The 25,355-nt window shown below is 45.2% G+C and overlaps 1 protein-coding gene across 1 annotated transcript in view; it reads left to right on the top strand.

The window, feature by feature from the left end:
* Nucleotides 1-14,506: 14,506 nt before the first annotated feature.
* Nucleotides 14,507-25,355, top strand: part of SRD5A2 (steroid 5 alpha-reductase 2) — a 61,626-nt gene continuing 50,777 nt past the window's right edge. Inside the window, exon 1 of the mRNA XM_037895375.2 lies at nucleotides 14,507-14,790. Coding sequence (XP_037751303.2) covers nucleotides 14,507-14,790 — 284 coding nt within the window. The remainder of the gene's footprint in view (nucleotides 14,791-25,355) is intronic.

Raw genomic sequence — 25,355 nt, 5'->3', positions numbered from 1 at the left:
GCTGTGTCACTCGCTGACCTGTGCCAGGTGTGACGAGGAAATTTGATAAGCTATGATTTCAGCATCTAGGCTGTGTCACTTGCTAAGTAATACGAGGAGTGACACGGAGATTGAAATATCCGTGTTAAGATCTTTAAAAGAAAACAGGGTAAGCCAGTACCAGAGGGAGGAATGGAGTCAGAAGGAACTCCAACCTCACCTTTTGTTTAAAAAAAAAAAAAAAAAAAAAAAAATTACACCTTTTAAACAAATCCTTCAAAAATTTGGACACAGTCCTTGGACTAAACAAACCCTAGCTGATGTCTGCACTATTTCGGACCTAGAGGATAGATTGGCTCAGTATATCCTCATATTCAAACCTTCTAGTGGTGCCAAAAGAGATGCAGCAGCAATTTGGTTTCTGTGGGAGGCATGTAAGGATTCTTCCCTCCGCTTGTCTTCATGTAAAGAGGAAAAGGCACAAACAAAAAAGGGAGTAGACAATTGGAAGGTGCTGGCTACAAATACCCAAAGTCAGCTGAAAATAGTGAAAGAGGCACTCCAGGAATGCAAAAAGAGAGAGATTCCTGGCAGACCAAGCTAAAGCCTCTGAGAAAATTGAAAGAGAGAATCATGTGCAAATCATAGTAGTTGTGAATCACTAATTAAGAGTCTGAGACAAAAATTGGGCTTTGCCTCTAAACAGGTAGCAGCCATTACAGCAGGTGAAAGGGGAGAAGATTCTATGTACGGCACCCCCAGACATAATTACAAAGAGAAAAGAGAGTGAAAAAGTTAACTCTGCAGAGGCTGGAGGGAATTAAGCAGCTAAACTTTGTGAAAATGTTAAAAAGGAAAAGTGTTAGAGAGAGAGCATTCTTGGTTTCTTTGCAGCCATTCTGAAGGAAAAATGGGCCCTTTTCCAAAGGAATGTCTGTAAATTAGCCAGGCAAAAATAAACTATCTGATTAAAATCATTTGATGGGACAATTTAGTCAAATTTGCTAAAAGAACATAAGAGGGTTCTATTGGAACTTGTGAAAGTAGAATGAATTATATTGAAATTATAATTCATTAAAGAAATGCTACTTGAAGGGTTTGTTGAAACATAGTTGTCAGGAAGAGAAACATTAAGGAGTGTGAGACAATGGGTCCTCAAACTAATTAACTTAGAGCTCCTACTGAGCTAAGAGATTGGTAAACGTTAGTATGCAAATAAGATATGTATGTATATTTGTCAGTTTCTGCTTTCTTTTGTCTCTTATGTTAAATTGGCTTTGGCTTAGCTGTATAAATAAGTTATCTTGAGCCTTAGAGAGGGGCTCACATCTGGGTGCATTAGCAAAGCGCTTTGCTAATAAACAGAGTGGTCTGACAAATTATGTGAGTCCTGAATCTGACTTTGACAAACTTAACTGCCTTAAATGTATAAAGGGAATGTAAGATGTAAAAAACAGGGCAGTGTGGAAGGGATGTTAAGGAAAAGAAAGTATGTGTGTAAATATGTAAAGTTCTAAGGACCAATTGGTTTTGTTTTTGTTTTAAATAATGCCAGTAAAAATCCATTTGACTCTTTAATTCAAAGTTGCAAGACTGACAGACCTTTTTGCTAGACACAGGTAATTAGTGTTTGGCTTTGGGATTTGGCATTTAACCCTTAAAAGGTAACTCAATGCTTACAAAATTTAAAATGTTTTTAAGTTGTGGCTGCAGCAGGGCAGTCAAAATCAGGAGGAAAAAAAAATTCTGGATTCTTTTTGGTTGGTTGGTTTTCGTTTTGGTTTTGTAACAAAATAGCAGATGAGAGCTGTAGAGAAAAAAAATTTAAAAAGACAGTGCTCCTCTGAAGCAACAGCAGGGGTGACGTGCACAAAACAAAAAGAAGCAATGTTAGAAACACTGAGTCTTAAAATGGCTCTGAGTAATCAGACTGTCACTTTGATAAACGTACATGAAAACTCTGTAAGCAAAAAAAAAAAAAAAAAAAAAAGAAATAGTTACACCTTATGTAAAAATTGATATGGATAATGTTATAGAAGTTAAACTATGGAAGGAATGTGCATTTGCCCCAGAACATGTGCAGGGTATATTGTAGAAAGGGCAAAAGAAATGGAGACATACCATGCTACTTAATTAAAATGCTATTAGGGCTCCAAAGGGAGCCACAATAGGTTGGGATTTCTTTTTCAGATTGCTGTGTGTTTTGGAAGGAGAAGTTAAAAGTAATCAAAACTCTGGTGAAAGTTGATTGTGTCCCTTTTAAGATAGAGTCTCTGAGCGGCTGATGGCTTTAAATCCAAAAGCAGGAAGCGTCTGTGAAAATGCAAATTACCTAAATGATAAAGGAAGGAAAGAACTAGCAGCCCAAAGGAGCTGCAGATAAAGGACATACCTGATCAGCAAACATAAATAAAAGGCATGGGATAACAAGATAATTTTAATAAATTTAATGACAATAAGTACCCCGTAACAATGTATAGTGTGTATGATTTTTGGAAAAACCCTTTAAGGTCATATGGTAATGATGCTTCTCAGCTATTACCTGTAAATAAACTTAAAGCTTAACACAGCAGGAAAAACATTATAAACTTGGTCTGCTGTATAAGAAGGGAAACTGAGGTACCCCACCTCAGGGATTTAATGACTAAACAGTGGGATAATTTCCCCATAACCCTTAAAAGACAAGCTTTTGGAACCTGGCCTGCCTATAGGACAAAAACAGGAAAATGTGGGGGTAATTCCTCTGTTTTGCCTGCAATCAGCAAGGGTATTTGTAAAAGAAATATTTTAAGCAATAATCTGGGGTAGAAACATGTTCTTTTTGTCTTTCAGAAAATCAGGAAAAGCTGATGCCAGCTGAAGAGCAACCCCATACCATGAATCTACTGTCACAATAGAAATTGTGTTTTGTGTTCTATGTTTTGTCTTGTCTTGTTGCTAGCACTGTTGTGTGTTTTAAAAAAAAAATACTGAAGACCTTCAGGTACTTAAAAATAAATTAAGCTCTCTGTCCCAGCTACAGGACAGCCTGATACAAAAACAAGTACATGCCAATGTAGACTTGGTCCAAATTGGTCTGGGTAACCTAAAAGCCCGATGGAATCTTTGGCAATGGCTTAATACTACCACATGGCTTATGCATAAGAAAAAAAATTTTAGAAATAGGAAACTACACAGCCGTAGCTATGGTATGCACTGAAATGCAGATACTTGCCCTAGCTACTTTGGAACATGAAATGTTCTGGGTCATACTGGGAAATATTAAGGGTTTGATGCATTTGTTAAAACAAAGAAAGAGATCATTGTTTGACACTTATCAATATGAATGGATGCAATATGTTTCCAGTATTGTAAACCAGACTTGTTAATGGGAGAAATTGTTGTCAGAATTGCACACCAACAGTCCCTGGAGGCAAAGGTATTGAAGGTTAGCCCACTCTCCATATTACACATGGGATCCTTCTGGCTACCCTGGACCTCAAGCCAGTGGGCTGGGGAGGGAGGGAAGCTATTGGACACTAGAGGCTGTACCGAATGGACTCCTCAAAAGTGGGTGTGCCTCACCTTGCCTGTTGCCCCAGAACTTTGTAGTAAAGATACATCACTGGGATCATGTATGTGGGATGAATTAGAATCACAAACTCAAATTGCCTCACAGTACCTTCTCTTGAATAGGCTACATAGAAAATGACACTGACGATTATAAATCTTAGTGTCAAAAGGGGGATTATGTTGGATCATATTAAAGAAGTTCTGTATTAAAATCACAAATGAGTTTGTTCCCCATAGTTTAAATTCCAGGGTATTACTAATTAAGAGGTCTCTTGGTTTTTGGTACTGTTTCTCTCCCTCTATGTGTGAAACTTGCAAGCTGCTAATTGTGTTAGTACATTCTAAGACAGAGTCTGTTCTCAAAGCAATTCTTTGTAACAACTACTCACACAGAGAGAGACTCAAAGCAATACTCTGTAACAACAGAAACAGCACCCAGAGACTCCCTGCCCTTTTGTTGTATTCATCTCGCTTTGTTAACAATTGTGATTAAAATAGAGATAGAGGATGGATGTGGATGGATGCTTGGTGTGGATAATAACTGAATGTTCAGGGAGGTGCCAGCCTAAGAATCCAGTGTCCAATGGCTGAAGAAGGCATCAAGTGGAAATAACCAGAGGACCCCCGGAGGGCAGACTGGAATCCACCCAACAGTCTCAAGAATGGGAGAACCAAAGAACAAGATAACATCTGGCAGCATGGAGCTGTCAGGAATGTGACATCTGCTGATTGATTCAGCAACAGCACGATGAAGCAATTCCCATAGACTGGCATAGGAAGAAATTCCTATAAAAATGGACTCTAGAAAGTGAGAACTTTGGGGTCTGATTCTGCAAACCAACTTCCAGGAGCATCAGATGAGCATCTGACAAGGCCCTGCTCCCTCCTCATGTCCAGGCCACCTGGCCAGTGGCTTGGCATGAGCAACTCTAAGGCTGGTAACTATGATGATAACCTTGCAGAACCTGTGTGTGTGTGCGTACATGAATGAATGTGTGAATAAATATGAGATTGAATGGAATGTTATAGCTATAACTAACTGCTTACTATGATTCTTTCTGTATTCACAATAAATGTGGTATTTTGCCTTTTCTCCTTTAATAAGATCCTGCTAGTTTTTATTTTATTGTTAGAACACTGTAACCAGTCTATATCTGGTACACGACATGATGTCATAAGTAAAAGCAGACTAATTGGGGCCAGAGGAGAATAGAAACCGAGGAAAAGCAGCAAAAAAGGTTGGAAACAAGAAGAAGAAGAAGAAGAAGAAAGCAATAAAGGTTGTACAAAGGCATCCACATGCCTTGCTTCAATGCTCCAGAGAACTTCAGCTTTGATAGACCTTCAGAATGGATAGAGTGGAAGCAACATGTTCCAAAATTTTACATTGCTACAAAACTCCATAAGGAAATTGGAGATGTTTAATATCATCTTTAATTTATGCTATGGGAAACAGGCAGAGCATATGTTTAAATATTTTACCTTTATTGAAGACAGTCACAAAGATGACTCTGAAAGAGTTTTGGCTATGTTTGTTGCACACTTTATACCTCAGAGAAATGTGGCTTAAGAAAAAGCACATTTTCACCAGAGAATTCAGGAACCAAGAGAAAATGTTGAATTTTTTATAAGAGCTTTGCATGCATTGTCAGAAAATTGTGATTTTTTGGGAATCCAAAATATGAAAATATCAGAGATAGGATAAGAATAGGTCCTGCAGACATGAACCTTTCGCAACAATGATAGCTGTAGACCAGGGTCTCAAACATGTGTCCCGTGGGCTGCATGCGGCCCGCAAAGTTCTTCCCTGCGGCCCGCCAAGCTCCCCGCGGCCCCCCCGTCCCCTCCGCAGCACGCCGCATCCTCAGCCTACCTCCAGGCCAGGGGTGGGCAAACTACGGCCCCGGGCCGGATCTGGCCACTTAGGGCTTTGGATCAGGCCCACGGATTTGCCAACCCCGTGGTGCTGAGGACGCCGCACCGCTTCCCTGCGGCCCCGGGCGGAGGGGGAGCAGAGAACTCCTGTGAGCTGTTCTTGCCTGTGATTACCTCCTCCAAAGCTCCCATTGGCCGGGAAAGGGGAAGCGCGGCCAATGGGAGCTTCAGGGGAGATACCCACAGGCAAGAACTGCTCACGGGAGTTCTCTGCTCCCCCTCCTGCTGGGGCTGCAGGGACAGGGTGCCCACCGCTTCCCGGAGCGGAGCAGCACGGGCCAGAGCCAGGGCAGGCAGGGAGCCTACCCTGGCCCTGGTGTGCTCCCCTGCCACCCCAGTGCCGCTCAAGGTAAGCGGAGCCAGGCTGGAACCCAAACCCCTCCTGCACCCCACACCCCAACTCCCTTCCCTGAGCCCCCTGCCTGCACCGCAGCCCCCTGCCCTGAGCCCTCTGCTGCACCCCGCGGGCAGGGGTGGGGGTGGAGTGGGGGTTGGGGGCAGCAGCCCTCAGGCCAACGTACACAACCTCATGTGGCCCTCCTGGTGATTCGAGTTTGAGACCCCTGCTGTAGACAGACACAGTTATCCAAAGAGCAGTGCAATCTGAACTTGTGAAACAGCCAAACTATCTTGACAGTCCTGAAAAACAAGAAACTAATTTAGAAGCTTTAAACAAATGCAGCATGAGTGTTAAAAGTAATTATCATATGACCCCTGAAGCTAAGAGAAACAAATTCCAGGTAAGCTACAAAAGTCTTTCAGATTAAATATACAAAATGTGTAAAAATTCATAGCCCAACTGATATATGCCCAACAAAATATGGACATTTTGCAGCTGTTTGCAGTACAAAAGCAGTCAGGGAGTTGACTACTATTACAGAGAACCAAGAGCCACTATTTCTGGGATCTATCATGTGTGATAACACAGAGCCTGCCTGGAGAGTGAAACTGAATATTCATGGAAAGACTATTGATTTTAAAACTGACTCAGGAGCAGAAGTGACAGTCATCTTAGAAAGGATTTATAATCACCTTCACTCCTCCCAAGGCTGAAATCACCTCTGACTATCCCTGGAGGTATTGTGAACTGCAGGGGCCAGTTCACCACAGAAACAACTTTCAAAAACAAAAGCTTTTCCAAGTGTACGTGATCAAAGGATCAAAGATCAACAACCTTCTCAGCTTCAGCGTGGCAGCCATGATGAGCCTAGTGAGAAAGGTGAAAGAACTTGGAGTATTTGGTGATACTGGACTTTTGGAAGGAGATACAGTACAAATAACCTTAAGAGACAATGTTGAACCATATAGTGTACATATACTGCACAAGATTCCTATCCCATTGCTTCATAAAGTGGAAACTGGGTTAAAGAGAATGGAACAGAGTGATATAATTGAAAAAATCTCAGAGCCAACAGCATGGTGTGTCCCAGTGGTACCAGTTATAAAGAAAAATGGAAAAATATGAATCTGTGTGGATCTTAAACAACTTAATGAAGCAGTTGTGAGAGCAAAATATATCCTCCCCAACATTGGGTGACTTCCTCCTCAAAGTGAAAGGAGCTACAATATTCTCAAAGCTGGATGCCTGGAGTGCCAGCTCATGCTAAGGCCTGAGGTCTCACTCAACACTGACAAATGCATAACCAGAAATCAGTCTGGCTTACCTATGTGTTAGTGCTGTTAAAATAGGTATTAGAGTTATAAGACTGCATTTAGTGTTTTGACTTTATGGAATGCTTGTAGGCTGCTGCATGTATTTATCCTGCTTATAATATCTGCGTCCCATGTTATAAGTGTGACACTCGTGAACCAGGGGCCAGCACTTGACAAGGCTGTAGGTGTCAGCTGAACACTGACAAATTCATAGATGGAAACCTGACCAGCTCTCCTCTATGTTAATATTGTTCAGGACAGGTGTTAGATATCTAAAGATGTGTTTAGCATAGGCACCGACTTCTCCTCGCGCCGGTGCGTGCTTGACCCCTCTATGCCCCCGGCCCTGCCTCAGTTCCGACCCTGCTCCACCCCCATTCCAACCCCTTCCCCAACGTCCTGCCCCAGCTCCGCCCCCTCCCTCCCCTTATTCCAACTCCTTCCTCAAATCTCTGCCCTCGCCCCACCTCTTCCCCTGAGCTCACCACGTTCCCGCTCCTCCCCACTCCCTCCTGGAGCTTGCTATGGTGGCAAGCACTGGGAGGTAGGCAGAGGAGCAGGGCTGCGGTGTGCTCAGGGGAGGAGGTGGAGGAGGAGGTGAGGTGGGGCAGGGTCTAAGGAGGTGAGGTGGGCAGGGTGTGGAGGGGAGCTTGGGTGCCAGTGGGTGCAGGGCACCCACTAATTTTTCCCCATGGCCACTCCAGCCCCGGAGCACCCACAGAGTCAGCGCCTATGGTGTTTAGACTCTATAAAATACATGTAAGTTGCTGCATGCATTAATCTTATGTGTCATGTCTGTATCCCATGCTATAAGGTCATATGTAAGTTTTGCTTTATAACTATAAAAATGCCTGCTCTGAATTTGTGAACTCAGGCAGGAGTAGTGGTTCCCTGCCCATTCAAGGAAGACTATCAAAACTAAGTGGGCCATTGTGATGCATCATGATTAGGACTCTACCAAATTCACAGTCCATTTTGGTCAATTTCATGGTCAAAGAATTTTAAAAATAATAAATTTTAATGATTTCAGTTATTTAAATCTGAAATTTCATGGCCTTGTAATTGTAAGGATCCCACCCGAAAAGGAGTTGTGGGACGGTCACAAAGTTATTGTAGGGGGGTTGTGGTATTGCTACCCTCACTTCTGCGCTGCTGGTGGTGGCAGCGCTGCCTTCAGAGCTGGGCAGCTGGAGAGTGGCAGCTGCTGGCCATCATCCCAGCTCTGAAGGCAGAGCCACCGCCAGCAGCAGAGCAGAAGTAAGGATGGCCTGGTACGGTATTGCCATCCTTACTTCTGTGCTGCTGCCCGCAGATCTGGGCCCTCAGTCAGCAGCTGCCACTCTCCAGTTGCCCAGCTCTGAAGGCAGCAGTGCAGAAGTAAGGGTGTAAGCAAAAGTCTTCTCTGGTAACTTCCAAAAGATTGGAAGGTCCTCAGTCTATTGTTCAAAATACTCCTTATACTTGCAAATCCAGAGAATTGGAGCAGAATGAGGCAAAATGGAGATGTCTCAGGTGTCTTTTATATCCTCTGCCACGTGCATGGAAATTTACTGTCCCAAACAAAGCCCACATCCCCATGTATAGAAAGTTATTGACAAAGATGGAGTTTGAGGTCACATGTTCACATCACATGCCCTTACAAGTTCTGCTGAATCACCATTGGCCATTGGCTCCTTACTGTCTGAGGCGTCCTCAGGAAGAGCTATCTGGAGTCAATACTAGCTAGCTATTCTTCTTAATGGCCCATCAATCTTGAATAGTCCATTCATAATAGTCTGGCGAGAATGGATGTAAACTACCTTGTGGCTGTCACCCCAAGAACAAATACATTTGCGATACAAATATATAACCAATATTCATAACTTCAGATACAGTGGTGATACATGGATTTAACTAGGATAATCGTACTTGACAGACTGTAACTTTTCCATTGATACCTTACATGATATACTTCGTACAAGATTTGTTGCAATTATATAATAATAGTATCAATAATATTATAAATGGTCACTCTTTTTTTATATAGCATTACACTTGGGCAGTCTGCCCTGAGGTTGGCACTCACACTCGTGAGCCCGCTTGACAGTATCAAGTCTGGAGAGAGGAGTTAAAAGGGGGAAAGCCCAGCTCATTGGGAGCTGATCAGAATGAGGAAGGGATTAGCTTGTGTTAGCGCCTTGAAAAAAGGCTTAGCTGGGGCCAGGGACTATGGCAGGAGTCAGGAGCCTCACTAGGGGACTCTTACATGGACTTTGTTTTCCGGGATTATGGGATTTTTCCTTTTGGGATCTGTGGAGGAGTGCGCCCAAGTGGAAAGGCCTAGAGGTAGGCTGTGGTAGGAAGTGGCTCAGGGAGGAAGCAGAGAGTCTGAATAGCTTCTTGTTACAGGTCCCTGGGCCAGAACCCAGAGCAGAAGGGGTGTCTGGGTTCCCCTACTGACCCAGGGACAAAGGCGGCATGGAGACACTAGAGATAAAGGCTGGAAAGGATTTAAGTCTAGAGTTGAGCTGAAGACCTGGTCTAAAGCCTCTGGGTGACAGGCAGATAGGACTTGGTTTACCCTGAAAGTGGTGGGACCACATGTGACCCAGCCGGTGGGCAGAGTCATGAGAAGAAGCAGAGCACTGCAGACCTGGAGCAGCTGTCATCAGAGGGAACCAAAGGAAGAGAGCCTGCTACAATGCACCCAGGCATGAGGGGGTGTGCCAACACTGACTCTACTCTTTGACAGGCCCACAAGAAGGGGGCAGGCACGACTGGTTGATCTGGAGCTTCCCAGCGGGAGCGCATGGCAGTGGTGTAGTGGTAAAAAAAAGAAGTGGGTAAACTAACCTTTTTTGTATTCCAGGTTGGGCAGTGGCATGGTAGGCACTAAAGGTGTGCAGTATCAGTAAAATAACAGTTATACTTACAAATTAATAATAATTAATAAATGAAGGCAAGCTACAATGTGTATAGGAACAGTTCGATTTCAGAAACCAAACTCAAATTTGTTGAGGAAACATTTTGTTTCTTCCCCCAAAATGAAAGAGTGTTTGATTGCTGATGCTTCCTTTTCTACAAATTAAAAGTAAATTATGTAAAGTTGTAAAAAATAAATGTCATACTTTTTAATGGTTGGCAGATGTATTCTGTCAATTCACACATGCAGTAGAACTGGCTTGTTGCAGATTTTTACAGGCCACCATTTCTGTGGCTGATCAGTTGCTGAGCATAACCAGCAGTAGATAACTTGCACATCAGTTGTGTTGGTTGTGCAGCCAGGATTTGTTTATCATAGGAGAGTAGGATGAGTTAAAGCTTTATTTCTTACATAAGAAGTGGGTAAATGCCTTATTCCCCAAATGAGAAGTGGGTAAACTCCAGTTATCTGTGTTTACCCTCAACTACACTTACTGGCACATGGCACAGAAATGGATGCCCTATTTCAGAGCACGGTTCTGCTCTGTGCAGGGAGCCAACCATCACCACATGGAAGGAGGATTTGCAGGAGAGAGAGGGCAGGACGAACTCTGCCCAGCCTGTAACTCTGACAAACGACAGAAACTACAGAAGTGTTGAGCTCAGACTTGGGGAAAGTGTGTTTCATGACTTGTTCTGTCATTTTCAAAAATCAATAGCTCTTGAGGGCTTTAAGAATAAACTGCCTGTGGCTAAGAAACTCCTTGGCTAAGGCTATGTGCCTTACTTTCCTACCATGTTGTCCCCAAAGAGTGAAACTAGAATCTCAGGGCGACCACAGCCCAGGTGGAGTTCTGGGGGAGCATGTGTAAGTGACTAGAGGGCTCAGATTCAAACAGTTCTGAAAGTGCTATGAATCAAAAGTCATCTAGATTTGCAGAGATTTTGTAACAGGCTCCTCCATATTTGCATAGCTGCTGCTGCTTCATACTCCTGGTTGATTTTTTTTTTCTGTACTAAGGTGCGTGACGAACCCAAATCACATGTCCTCTTACAACAGCTCCTACATGTCAAGTATTCGATAAACACAGCCTTGGTTGATGTCCTTGTTAACCAACATATATTTCTAGAAGGTTCTGTACTTATACTAAATTGTATAACTATGAACTCTACATCCAGAATGCCTTGTACTCGTGCTGCACTTTATAGTGGAATTTACTAGTGGGTAAACTTTGTATACAACCTCTGTTCTTTGTATATGTAGAATCTGTCAGAAACAAGATGTATGTTCATTTGAGGCTTGCCAAATATGAATAGTGGGCTAGCTACAGCTGGTACAGAGTGCTAGGGACAGTTGGCACAGATGTCTTTGTACTCAGAAAAATAGGTATGAAACTAAATAAGTAAAGGTGAGTAAGGTCTGTAATAATACAATGGAATTTTCTATCTGGTTTAAACAAAGGGAATATAAATATGAGCAGAACTGAGCCCACACTTTAGAACAGATTGAAACTGCTGCAGGACTGTTCTCCAAATTGGTAATGTATGAACCTCTCTGTTTGCACTGATTTATCGATGTTTAATAAACTGATTGAGCCAAGTTATCTGACGTCTCATTAATTGATCATTTAAAGTGAACAACTAACATCATGTTCTAATTGATAAAATCATGGCTCCTTCCAAGTTTCTCTGCCTTCATAAGCTTACCATCCTTTGTAGTCTTTACCTGAGGATTGGACAATCAGATACTACTAGGACAAGCACTGGTAGATTAGTACCAGATTTACAAAGGTATTTTAGGTTTGGGAGCATATCAAAGAGCAACCACCCATCCTTCTCAAAAAGAAAAGGAGTACCAGCGGCATCTTAGAGACTAACCAATTTATTTGAGCATAAGCTTTCGTGAGCTACAGCTCACTTCATCGGATGCATTCAGTGGAAAATACAGTGAGATTTATATACACACAGAACATGAAAAATGGGTGTTATCATACACATTGTAAGGAGAGCGATCACTTAAGATGAGCTATTACCAGCAGGAGAGCGGGGGTGGGGAGGAAAAAAACCTTTTGTAGTGATAATCAAGGTGGGCCATTGCCAGCAGTTAACAGGAACGTCTATGGAGCAGTGGGGGGTGGGGGTTGGGGGAATAAACATGGGGAAATAGTTTTACTTTGTGTAATGAAACATCCACTCCCAGTCTCTATTCAAGCCTAAGTTAATTGTATCCAGTTTGCAAATTAATTCCAATTCAGCAGTCTCTTGTTGGAGTCTGTTTTTGAAGTCTTTTTGTTGTAATATTGTGACTTTTAGGTCAGAGATCGAGTGACCAGAGAGATTGAAGTGTTCTCCAACTGGTTTATGAATGTTATAATTCTTGACATCTGATTTGTGTCCATTTATTCTTTTACGTAGAGACTGTCCAGTCTCACCAATGTACATGGCAGAGGGGCATCGCTGGCACATTTTGCCCCATATCTGCACTACAGCAGGGGTCTCAAACATGGGGCCGCAGGGTTCTTCCCTGGGACCCAACAAGCTCCCCATGGCCCCCCGTCCCCTCCACAGCGTGCCATGTCCCCAGCCTACATCCAGGCCAGGGGTGGGCAATCTACCGCCCAGAGCCGGATCCAGCCCCTCAGGGCTTTGGAGCCAGTTTGCAGATTTGCCAACCCCGCGGTGCTGAGGACGCCGCACTGCTTCCCTGCAGCCCCGGGCAGAGGGGGAGCAGAGAACTCCTGTGAGCTGTTCTCGCCTGTGATTACCTCCTCCAAAGCTCCCATTGGCCGGGAAAGGGGAAGTGCGGCCAATGGGAGCTTCAGGGGAGATACCCACAGGCAAGAACTGCTCACAAGAGTTCTCTGCTCCCCCACCCCCACCCCGCCCCGGGACTGCAGGGACAGGGTGCTCACCGCTTCCTGGAGCGGAGCGGCACGGGGCCGGGGCCGGGGCCGGGGCCAGGGCAGGCAGGGAGCCTACCCTGGCCCCGGTGCATGCCCCTGCCACCCCGGATCCGCTCTAGGTAAACGGCACCGGGCTGGAACCCAAACCGCTCCTCCACCCCAACTCCCTGCCCTGAGCCCCCTGCTGCACCCTGCACCCCAACACCCTGCCACACCCTGCACTCCCTCCTGCACCCCAACCCCGTGTCCTGAGCCCCCTGCTGCACCCTGCACTCCCTCCTGCACCCCAAACCCCTGTCCTGAGCCCCCTGCCACACCCCACACCCGTCCTGCACCCCAACTACCTGCTCTGAGCCCCTTGCTGCACCCTGCACCCCAACACCCTGCCACACACTGCACTCCCTCCTGCACCCCAACCCCGTGTCCTGAGCCCCCTGCTGCACCCTGCACTCCCGCCTGCACCCCAAACCCCTGCCGTGAGCCCCCTGCCACACCTCACACCCGTCTGCACCCCAACCCCCGCCCTGAGCCCCTTGCTGCACCCCGCGAGCAGGGGCGGGGGTGGAGTGGGGGATGGGGGCAGTGGCCCTTGGGCCAACGAACAAGTCCTCATGTGGCCCTCCTGGCGATTCCAGTTTCAGACCCCTGCACTACAGCATCTTTCACCCAAAGATCTACAAGTGGTTTACAAATATTAATGAATTAATCCTTACAACAGCCCCATGAGCCAGGGAATAAAGAATCATCATTATCCCATTGTAGAGACGGAGCAACTCTTGTACAGTGGATAAGTGCCTTGCTCACGGTTACTTGGGTAATATGTGGAAGAGCCAGCCAGGAACAGACTACAGACCTCCTGTCATGAGCGCTGTGCCCCGAAGCATCCTTCCTCCTGTCACTTCTTCTGCTTAGGTCCAGTATGTGCCTTTCAGCTGGTGGATGAGCTTTTGTGTTTCCTTAGCCTCTTCTCGCTCAGTTCATTTTCGAAAACCATCCTGTTGAAGCGCAGGTTGGTCCTGTGCTGCGAGGGTGCTCTGGGTGGCTCCCTGGGGCGGGGCTCGCTGTGCAGTAATGTTTTGCTGCTTGACATTCCTATTTCTCGGCCCTTTATTGCTATAGCCTAACAGACATTTTAGTATTAACCCTTGCATGAAGCACAGCGCTAAATATTCCTACTGAGCTTCTGACACCTTTATATACGTTCCCATCTCCAGTGGTAGCCGGGTTTTTGGTCCAAAGATTGTCTAGGGAAAGGAAAAGACGCTGACATGGGGAGCCTGATCCAAAGTCCGCTGAGATCAATGGGAATCTTCCCGGTGACTTCAGCGCGCTGCGCAGCGAGCCCTCTCCAGACGCCCAAAGAAGGGGCAGGTGGTCGGAGCGCAGGTGAGGGGCGCGGGATTCCCGGTCTGAGGGGCCAGTCTAGTCGGGCCGCCCCTCCCTGCCCCAGCTCCCCCTCCCTCGAGGAGGGGCTCCGCAGTCTAGTCAGCCCAAGTGGAGGCAGCCCGGCTGGGCGGGGTGACCGTTGCTCTATTAATGCCGGGGCTGGCGGTGGCTTGGGCTGCCCTGTCGCCACCCCTAGCATGCAGTGCTCCCCGAGCCTGGTGCTCGCCCTCAGCTCCCTCCTGGGCGCCCTGGGGTTCCTGCTGCTCTGCCTCAACCTCCGTGCCCCGTCCAGGTACGGGAAACACCAGGAGAAGCCGGGCAAGCCCTGGGCCAGGCTGCCTGCCCGCTGCGCCTGGTTCCTGCAGGAGCTGCCCTCCTTCCTGGTGCCCGCGCTGCTGCTGGCGCTGCGCAGCCCGCCGCGCCTGGAGCCCCTGGGCTGCCGGCTGCTCTGCGGCATGTTCTGCGCGCACTACTTCCACAGGTACCGCGAGCCCCGCCGCCGCCGCTTGGCGGGCCACGGGGGGGCGGGTGGGGCGAGGGCGCGCTGCGGGGCTCGCTGCGTGGCGAAGGGTCTCTGGGTGCTCCCTGGGGGGGTCTCGCTGGGTGGCCCAGGGTCTCTGGGTGGCTCCCGGGGGGGGTGGGATCGCTGGGTGGCGAAGGGTGTCTGGGTGGCTCCCTGGGGGGGTCTCGCTGGGTGGCCAAGGGTCTCTGGGTGGCTCCCTGGGGGGGGCTCGCTGGGTGGCCAAGGGTCTCTGAGTGGCTCACTGGGGGGGGCTCGCTGGGTGGCGAAGGGTCTCTGGGTGGCTCCCTGGGGGGGGTTCGCTGCGTGGCGAAGGGTCTCTGGGTGCTCCCTGGGGGGGTCTCGCTGGGTGGCCAAGGGTCTCTGGGTGGCTCCCGGGGGGGGTGGGATCGCTGGGTGGCGAAGGGTGTCTGGGTGGCTCCCTGGGGGGGTCTCGCTGGGTGGCCAAGGGTCTCTGGGTGGCTCTCGGGGGGGGGAGCTCGCTGGGTGGTGAAGGGTCTCTGGGTGGCTCCCTGGGGGGGGGGCGGCTCGCTGGGTGGCGAAGGGTCTCTAGGTGGCTCCCTGGGGGGCGGGGGGGGCTCGCTGGGTGGTGAAGGGTGTCTGGGTGGTTCCCTGGAGGGGCAGGGGGGCTCACTGGGTGGCGAAGGGTGTCTGGGAGGCTCCCTGGGGCGGGTAGGGGGGGCTCGCTGGGTGGCGACGGGTCTCTGGGTGGCTCCCGGGGGGGTGGGGTGGGATTGCTGGGTGGCGAAGAGTGTCTGGATGTTTCCCTGGGGGTGGGGGGTCTCACTGGGTGGCGAAGGGTGTCTGGGAGGCTCCCTGGGGGGGGTAGAGGGGGCTCGCTGGGTGGCGAAGGGTCTCTGGGTGGCTCCCGAGGGGGAGGGGTGGGATTGCTGGGTGGAGAAGGGTCTCTGGGTGGCTCTCAGGGGCGGAGCTCGCTGGGTGGAGAAGGGTCTCTGGGTGGCTCTCGGGGTGGGGGAGTTCACTGGGTGGCCCCCCGGGGGGTTGGGCTCGCTGACTGGCAAAGTGTATCTGGGTGGCTCTCTAGGGGGGCGGGCTCACTGTGTGGCAAAGGGTGTCTGGTGGCTCTGTAGGGGAGAGGAGGTTTGCTGGGGTGTGTGTGCGTGCGGGCTCTTGCAGTGGGCTGGCGGTGCAGACGGTGGCTCTGACCCCAGTGGAAGGGGCTGGGTGCTGGATTTCTACCTTGGCTCCCTCCTGCGACTGGCGAGGTGATGCTCCTGGCCCTGTTCACTGCCGACTGGATCAGTCTGGACGACCGGATTCGGGTTAAGAGGCTGAAGTTGGTTCTTTACTCCCGGTTTCTTGTTAAGTGCCTCCTTATTCAAAGACCAAACTTATTTCAAATGGCCACGTCCCACTTTTAGAAATGTCATCCATGGAATGTGGTCAAAACTTTTAATTTCTAATCGCCTGTCAGTGTCTCAGTAATTATCCATGAATTTAAATAATCCAATCAGAGGCTGGGTGGTGACCGGCTGGCTGTGACAAAATGAGGCTCAGGTCACCTGGCCCCTCTCAACATGTTCTGAAGGCTCTGGGAGGTATCACTCGCTTTGCTCCTGTGCAATGCGCTGTAAGATGTGAGGTCCCTACCACAGTTGCCAAATTTCGGTGGCAAATAAGCACCCTGACTTTCACAATAAGCCAAAAATCAAGCTAATCCCATTTCAAACCAATGCCAAAACAAGCCAGTCCCTAAGAACCCCAACTCTCTATGTGACTAGATCCCCCGGCACGCAGTCTGGGGCTGTGCTGGGCCCACTGTGCACCACTGATTCTCTCACCACCTTACCCCTGCTTGTTCCCCCTTGCCCCTGCTTGCTGGGAGCCGATCAAAAAAAAAGAAGCTACAAGCAACAAGCTACAAGCCAAAAACTAGCCAACAAGCAACTCACAAGCCAATTAAGCCAAAAACATCCCCAATTTCTGCGTTTTTTTCACGGGTTTGTAAAGTCTGGTCCCAACCCCGCTTCCATATTGCAAATGGTGCATTAATAAGGAACTGTGTTTTGCCTGGCTGCATGTGACAAAAATGTCTTGGTCAGCTCAAGTGATATGTCCCTGTGACCGTCCTGTGGTTCTGAAGGAGCTGGGACATCCCACTCTCTGATCTGAAGCTTTGTTCTTGTGCAATATGCTGCCCCATGTCAGATCTCACACCTCTTCCATATTGTACAGGGCTTGAATAGGGATCTGGGGTTTGACTGAGTCTAGGTGACAAATTGTGTCTTGGGTCACTCCCCACAACTCTCAGACTGTTCTGAAGGAGCTGGGACATGTCACTTCCTGACCCACAGGTTTGTTCTTGAGCACTATGTGTGAGATGTGATTCCATCCCCTCATTTCATTTTGTAGATGGAGTTTGAATAGGAGCTGGGTTTTGATTGGCTGTGCTTGACAAAATAGGTATTGGGTCAACCTTAGTGACACCTACCTGTGACTGTTCTTTCATGATGCAGAGTTAAGCATATGCCACTCCCAGAAGTGAACCTTTATTTCTGGTCTGACAAATTTATTACCCCAATTTTAAATGTGTGCTTTCTTTGTTAGTAAACATACAATATTTTTTTGTATATTTTCTTTGTAAATATCAACAAAAAGCAGTATTTAACCAATGTGTTGGAAATCTGGCTGTAATGTTTTAACAAATTATATGATAGTTACAAATGAAGAAATCTATAGGAACTTTGTTTTGTTGTCAGATTAATTAAAATCAGGGAAAATGGCTAAAGTTACCAAAAATTGTTTGTTATAGATCTAGAAACATTTGTTTAGTGTTGTCTTTTCCCTGTTACACAACCAAAATAATAGGAAGACACTACCAGGGCGCAGGTGGCTCTCAAATAATCTTGTTTATTAACTGTATGCACATGTACAAGACTTAGCTTAATGCACACTTCTGTTCTGAGTGGTTTCTGATAGCTTCTAAAACATAGAAAACAGTGAACACCACTACAGCACTCAAAAACTATGTGAAGGAATACTATCCTATATCTTTCTTTGAAGGAGCTAGCATCTGTAGTGTTGCTGTGAAATTCATATAATACTAATGTGGCTTGGTACAGTTCAATGGAATCTGGAGAACTCTTTAGGCTGGAATATCTCCACCTCGATTCCTTTTTAATTCCAAAATTCCATCATGAAGTCCTCAGTTTTACCAAGTTTCTGGATCCATACAAAATGGTTCTCAGTGTTATATGTTATCCCAACAACTTTGTATCTATAATGACAACACCTTTTCTTTAATAAATTTTACTGTTAATACAAATAACTTTGATGACTTTTATTGAACTAATCAATATTTGAAAAATTATTTTAAATAGTAATGCTATTTTCAAGTTACATGGAAAAGAGCTATAGAGAGGACAGATGAAGGATTTTTCTGGGGTAGGAACATTTCATTTTTGTCTGAATAGTCAGTGAATGGTATTTGAAAATATGCAGGCCACTACTTTGAGATGCATCCACAAAATACATCTTGTTTTCTTTTAACTTACTTGCTATCATGCACAGAAATCTCTGATGGAAATAGCAGAATGTCAAATTTTTGAATCTTTCTGTGATCAGACTTAACTGTCAGCGTAATGATAAGGTGCATGGTTCACCATTAATGAAATTATACATACTTAGTTGATGTAATCCAATTGCCCTTGTTCACTTTGACTCTAAAATTGTAAAAGAAGTAAAATGTTGCTATTTATTATGATAAAAATAGTTTAATTAATTGAGCAATTGTTGCTGTTGTTAGTGTTGATCACTGGTTACACCTATACAAACAACAAGGAGTCTGGCGGCACCTTAAAGACTGACAGATTTATTTGGGCATAAGCTTTCGTGGGTAAAACACCACTTCTTCAGATGCATGGAGTGAAAATTGCAGATGCAGGCATTATATAATGACACATGAAGGGAAGGGAGTTACTTTACAAGTGGAGAAACAGTGTTGGCAGGGCCAATTCGATCAGGGTGGATGTAGTCCACTCCCTATAATAGATGAGGAGGTGTCAATTCCAGGAGAGGGAAAGCTGCTTTTGTAATGAGCCAGCCACTCCCAGTCCCTGTTCAAGCTTGTTCAAAACTGCAGAAACAGACTTCAAAGAGAAACAGCAGAACTAAAATTCATTTGCAAATTTAACACCATTAATTTGGGCTTGAATAGCTCTTTTCCACCCAGACTTCTTGTTGTTTTTGTTTCAGAGTAACAGCCGTGTTAGTCTGTATTCGCAAAAAGAAAAGGAGTACTTGTGGCACCTTAGAGACTAACCAATATATTTGAGCATAAGCTTTCGTGAGCTACAGCTCACTTCATTGGATGCATACTGTGGAAAGTACACAAGATCTTTTTATACACACAAAGCGTGAAAAAATGGGTGTTTACCACTACAAACGGTTTTCTCTCTCCCGACCCTACTCTCCTGCTGGTAATAGCTTATCTAAAGTGATCACTCTCCTTACAATGTGTATGATAATCAAGGTGGGCCATTTCCAGCACAAATCCAGGGTTTAACAAGAACATCTGAGGAGTGGGGGGGGGGGGGGGGCGGTAGGAAAAAACAAAGGGAAATAGGTTACCTTGCATAATGACTTAGCCACTCCCAGTCTCTATTCAAGCCTAAGTTAATTGTATCCAATTTGCAAATGAATTCCAATTCAACAGTCTCTCGCTGGAATCTGGTTTTGAAGTTTTTTTGTTGTAATATCGCACCTTTCATGTCTGTAATCGCGTGACCAGAGAGATTGAAGTATTCTCCGACTGGTTTATGAATGTTATAATTCTTGACATCTGATTTGTGTCCATTTATTCTTTTACATAGAGACTGTCCAGTTTGACCAATGTACATGGCAGAGGGGCTTTGCTGGCACATGATGGCATATATCATATTGGTGGATGTGCAGGTGAACGAGCCTTTGATAGTGTGACTGATGTTATTAGGCCCTGTGATGGTGTCCCCTGAACAGATATGTGGGCACAGTTGGCAACGGGCTTTGTTGCAAGGATAGGTTCCTGGGTTAGAGGTTCTGTTGTGTGGTATGTGGTTGCTGGTGAGTATTTGCTTCAGGTTGGGGGGCTGTCTGAGGGCAAGGACTGGCCTGTCTCCCAAGATTTGTGAGAGTGTTGGGTCATCCTTCAGGATAGGTTGTAGATCCTTAATAATGCGTTGGAGGGGTTTTAGTTGGGAGCTGAAGGTGACGGCTAGTGGCGTTCTGTTATTTTCTTTGTTAGGCCTGTCCTGTAGTAGGTGACTTCTGGGAACTCTTCTGGCTCTATCAGTCTGTTTCTTCACTTCCGCAGGTGGGTATTGTAGTTGTAAGAATGCTTGATAGAGATCTTGTAGGTGTTTGTCTCTGTCTGAGGGGTTGGAGCAAATGCAGTTGTATCGCAGAACTTGGCTGTAGACAATGGATCATGAAAGTTGCGATATTACAACAAAAAAACTTCAAAACCAGACTCCAGCGAGAGACTGTTGAATTGGAATTCATTTGCAAATTAGATACAATTAACTTAGGCTTGAATAGAGACTAGGAGTGGCTAAGTCATTATGCAAGGTAACCTATTTCCCCTTGTTTTTTCCTACCCCCCCACCCCCCAGACGTTCTTGTTAAACCCTGGATTTGTGCTGGAAATGGCCCACCTTGATTATCATGCACATTGTAAGGAGAGTGATCACTTTAGATAAGCTATTACCAGCAGGAGAGTGGGGTTGGGGGAGAGAAAACCGTTTGTAGTGGTAAACACCCATTTTTTCATGCTTTGTGTGTATAAAAAGATCTTGTGTACTTTCCACAGTATGCATCCGATGAAGTGAGCTGTAGCTCACGAAAGCTTATGCTCAAATAAATTGGTTAGTCTCTAAGGTGCCACAAGTACTCCTTTTCTTTTTGTTGTTTTTGTGGATACAGACTACCACGGCTACCCCCAATACTTGGTTACACCTATATTTGAGCATTCCTGAGGATTTGTATTAAAAGGCCCCGTTTTGCATAAAGGGAATTTTCTTCATGAATTTCTGCATAGAATTGCTGCATAATTTAGTGGTATCTGCCTCTCCCTAAGGAGGTATTTACAGTCTGTAATCCTGACACCACCATTGACTGCTCCAAACATCCACATGGAGGGGGAAACTGATAAAGGTGTGGGTGCAGAGGGTCTAGTAAAAGCGTTTAATAGATTGAGACATTTTCTGGCTAGAGGAGACCATTAGATCATTAGTCTGTGTCTGACCTCCTGTATATTACCATAGAATTTCATCCAGTTTCTCCTGTATTGAGCCTGGTAACTATTCTTTTTATTATTAATAATAATTTTTTATTGATTTTCATAAAGAAGCAGGCAATGAAAAATATAAGAAGATAAATGACTTCCATTTTGATATTTTTTCCAAATATCAGGTTCGAGACTCACAGCTGAACCCAGACCCAGCTCATTGCTCTCAGATGACTCAGCTAATGAAACAGGCCTCCTGATTGGCTGAAGACTCCCTCATCCACAGTCTTAAACCCTGCAGCAGGCTTGGGTTTCTGGCTCTCAACAGCATTCCATGCCCGCAGCTGCATTTCTATTCCTGCTCTCAGCTCCCATCATGTTCCCCGCACTTGCTCTGGAACCCACTTCTGTATCCTGCTCCCTGACCCTGGTTCCACTTCTGTTTTCCTACTACTGGTTTCCTGTTCCTGGCCCTCCCTTCTTGCTCCTGTCCCCACTCTGACTGATAGTCTGGCTCCAACTCTTGGCTCCAGCTTGTTCCCTAGACTTGGCATTCGGTTTCTGGCCGTTGCTCTGACAGCTGACACCTGGTCTCTGGCTGTCAGCGCTGGCTTGCTCCCCACACTTGATAACTCAGCTCCTGACTTGGCCACTAGGCCTGACTACCTCTGTTCCAACCAGTAGGCAAGGCAGCCACAGCCCAGTCATTATAGCAAATCACATGCTTCACTGGATCTACAATAGAAGTAAGCAATTATGCAGTTTCGTAACTCATTAAAGCTGCCAGACCAGACAATACAAAACCAGACAACACTACATAGACATAACATGTTAAGGGGGATTAACAGTAATAATATAGAAAACATTATATGAATAGGGAGAAGAAACAAACAGGATAGGGGAGGGGAAAGAAAGAGGAGGGGTTAGGTAGTCTGGAGGTTTGGCATTCTTTGAGTCATCTCAATATTTTTATCCAAATGTATCTAGAAAGAGGATCCAAATTTCTTCAAAAATCATATAATTGCTCTATATGGCAATACCAATAATCTGTGTTTGACTAACATGTATCTTCTAGAATGGCATCCACTCTTGATTTGAAGACATCAAGAGATGGAGAATCAACCACTTCCCTTGGTAGTTTATTCCATTGGTTGATTGCCCTCACTTTTAAAAGTTTGAACATAAATTTCTAATTTGATTTTGTCTGCCGTTAACTTCCAGTCATTGGTTCTTCTTCTGCATTTCTCAGATAGATTAAAAAACCCTTTATTACCCATGTGTACTTGTATACCATAATCTAGACATGTCACAGGCTTCTTTTTGATAAACTAAACAAATTGATCTCTTTAAATCTCTCACGTATGGCATTTTCTCCAGCTTTTGAATAATTTTTTTGGCTCTTTTCTGTGCCTTTTCCAAGTTTTTCAACATCCTTTTTAAAATGTGGACAGCAGAATTGGGTGCAGTATTCTAATATGAGTCTCACAATACCATAAACAGAGGTAAAATCAGTTTCCTACTCATATATCCAAGGATCCCATTTGCTCTTTTTATCACAGCAGTGGGAACACATGTTCAGTTGCTTGTCCATTTCATTCATGACTTGGATAATGGAGAGGAGACTATGCTTGTAAAATTTGTGGATGATGCAAAGCTTGGAGGGATTGCAAGGATTTTGGATGACAGAGTTAGAATTTAAAATGACCTTGGACAAGTCTGAAATAAACAAAATGCCATTCCATAAAGACAAGTGCAAAGAAATACATCCAGGAAGGAAAAATCAAACAGACAACTAGAAAATGGGCAATAGCTGGCTATGCAATAATACTTCAGAAAAGGATCTGGGGGTTATACTGGATCACAAATTGAATATGAGCCAACAATGTGATGCTGTGATAAAAAAGGAGTATTAACAGGCATGTTGCGTGTAAGACACAGGAGGTAATTGTTCCTCTCTACGTGGCACTGGTGAGGCCTCAACTGGAGTATTGTCCAATTCTGGGCACCACACTTTAGGAAAGATGTGGACAAACTGAAAAGTGTCTAGAAGACAGCTACAAAAATCATAAAGGGCTTAGAAAACCTGAAAATGAGGAAAGTTTTTAAAAAACTGGGCATGTTTAATCTGGAGAAAGAAGACTGAGTGGGGACTTGATAACATTCTTAAAATATGTTAAGAGCTATTAGAAAGAGGACTGTTATCAATTGTTCTCTGTGTCCACTGAAGGGAGGACAAGAAGTAATGGGCTTAATCTGCAGCAAGGGAGACTTAGGTTAGGCATTACGAAAAACTTTCTAATTGTATGGATAGTTAAACTCTGGAACAGACTGCCAAGGGAGGTTGTGAAATCCCCATCACTGGATGTTTTTCAGAACAGGTTGGACAAATACCTGTCAAGGATGGTCTGGGCATACTTCGTCCTGGCTCTGTATGGGGAGACAGATTTTATGGATCTTGAGGTCCCTTCCAGCCTTACAGCTCTATGAAGCTATGATCCCTAAATCCTTTTCAGAATCACTGCTTTCAAGGACACAATCCTCCCGCCGCCTCCGTTTGCTACTTACTGCCTGCATTCCTTGTTCCTAGATGTATTAAAACATATTTTGTTTGAATCCGACTGCTCTGTCCTCTTCATTATTTACCAGTCCGCTAATCTTTGTATCATCTACCAAACTTCAACAGCAGTGATTTTATATTTACTTCCAGTTGTTAATGAAAATGTTGAATAGTGTTGCGCCTAGTATTGATCTCTCCAAAACCCCACTAGAAACACCCACATTCTGTGATGATTATCTACCATCAACTACTTTTTGAGTCCTGCCAACTAGCTATTTTGTAATCCATTTAAAATGTGCTTTATGGGTATTGGATAGTGCTAACTTTTTAACCAGAATGTTGTGCAGTTCTAAGTATATTGTATCTATTCTATGGAGGCCCTTATTCTGCAGTGATGAGCATGACATCTGAGCACCTTCCAGCAGTGCATAAAGCAATGTGACTACACAACTCTCGTATGGTGTTTTTTCTCTCATCCTATCCCAGGGATAGGAACATGTGCAGGGGAGTATGTTGTTTTGGCAGGGTTTTAGCTTTTTTGTTTGTTTGTTTGTTTTTGTTATTTAAATATATGTGTTGCTTTGTGTTTGTTAGAGAAGGCAAGATCAAAGAAATGTGCCTTGCAGTTGGAGCAGAAGGTGGTGAGGTTTGTGATGGTTCCTGAGGGAGTTCATTCCACAGTTTAAGATTGACCGCAGAGAAAGTTCTTATCTACTACACAGACAAGCTTTACCCTACTGCAGAGAGTTCCGTTGTGGCTGAGGAGTGGAGTTGTTGACCATAGTCTCTGTTCCTGGAGCTTAGGAAATCTTTTGGATATCCTGGGCCCACGCCATTGTGCACCTTAAAGATAAGGAACGGGACCTTGAACTTGATTCAAAATCCTATAGGAAGCCACTGTAAGGAGGAAGGACAGGTAGGTGATGTATGCATGATAGCCTCTGTTGCTGAGGAGGTGCCTTGCAGTGTTCTGTACTAGTTGGAGTTTCCTAAATGCTGACAGCTTCATGCCCAAGTATATTGTATTGCTGTAGCCAAAAGGTGAGGAAGGCATGAATAACTGAGGCCAGGTCATTGTCTTCTAGGATGGGATGGAGTCTCCTAGCTGGTCGGAGATGGCAGAAAGTATATCTTGCGCTGCAGCATGGCTGCAAATTCTTTACCGTTGTTAACCAAAGTAGAAATGCCATTAAAAAAAAAGAAAAATCAAGTTTGTTTGACAAGACCTATTTTCCATGAAACCATGTTGACTGTAATTAATTGTATTCCTATTTTTTAATTCTTTAGCAATTGAATCCTATATCAGCTTTTCCATTGTTTTGCCCAAGACTGATGTCAAGCTAACCTGCCTACAGTTACCCAGGGCATACTGCTTGCACTTTTTGAATATTTCACAATATTAGTATTCTTTCAGTCTTCTGGAATTTCCCTGGTATTCTAAAATGTATTTAAAATTAAAATTGATGGGCCAGAGATCTTCCTAGCTCACTTTTTATAACTCTTGGGTACAAGTTATTAGGGAATTCTGATGGTCTGGAAAGTAGTTCATCAGTCTCATGTGATACAATATATCATCCTGCTTCTTTTAAATACAGACAGAAATATTTATTGAACACTTTCTGCGTCATTGCTAACAATTCTACCAATTCTATCTAATAATGTGTCTATTCACCTATACCATTGCTGGGATTTCCTTAGTTACTAATATTCTTTAAAAACTCCTTATTATTGTCAGGTTTCAGAGTA

The sequence above is a fragment of the Chelonia mydas genome, chromosome 3 (assembly GCF_015237465.2).
Source record: "Chelonia mydas isolate rCheMyd1 chromosome 3, rCheMyd1.pri.v2, whole genome shotgun sequence".
In the NCBI taxonomy this organism is placed as follows: Eukaryota; Metazoa; Chordata; order Testudines; family Cheloniidae; genus Chelonia; species Chelonia mydas.
Note: the sequence above shows the minus strand (reverse complement) of the source record. Positions and strands in the feature narration are given on the sequence as shown.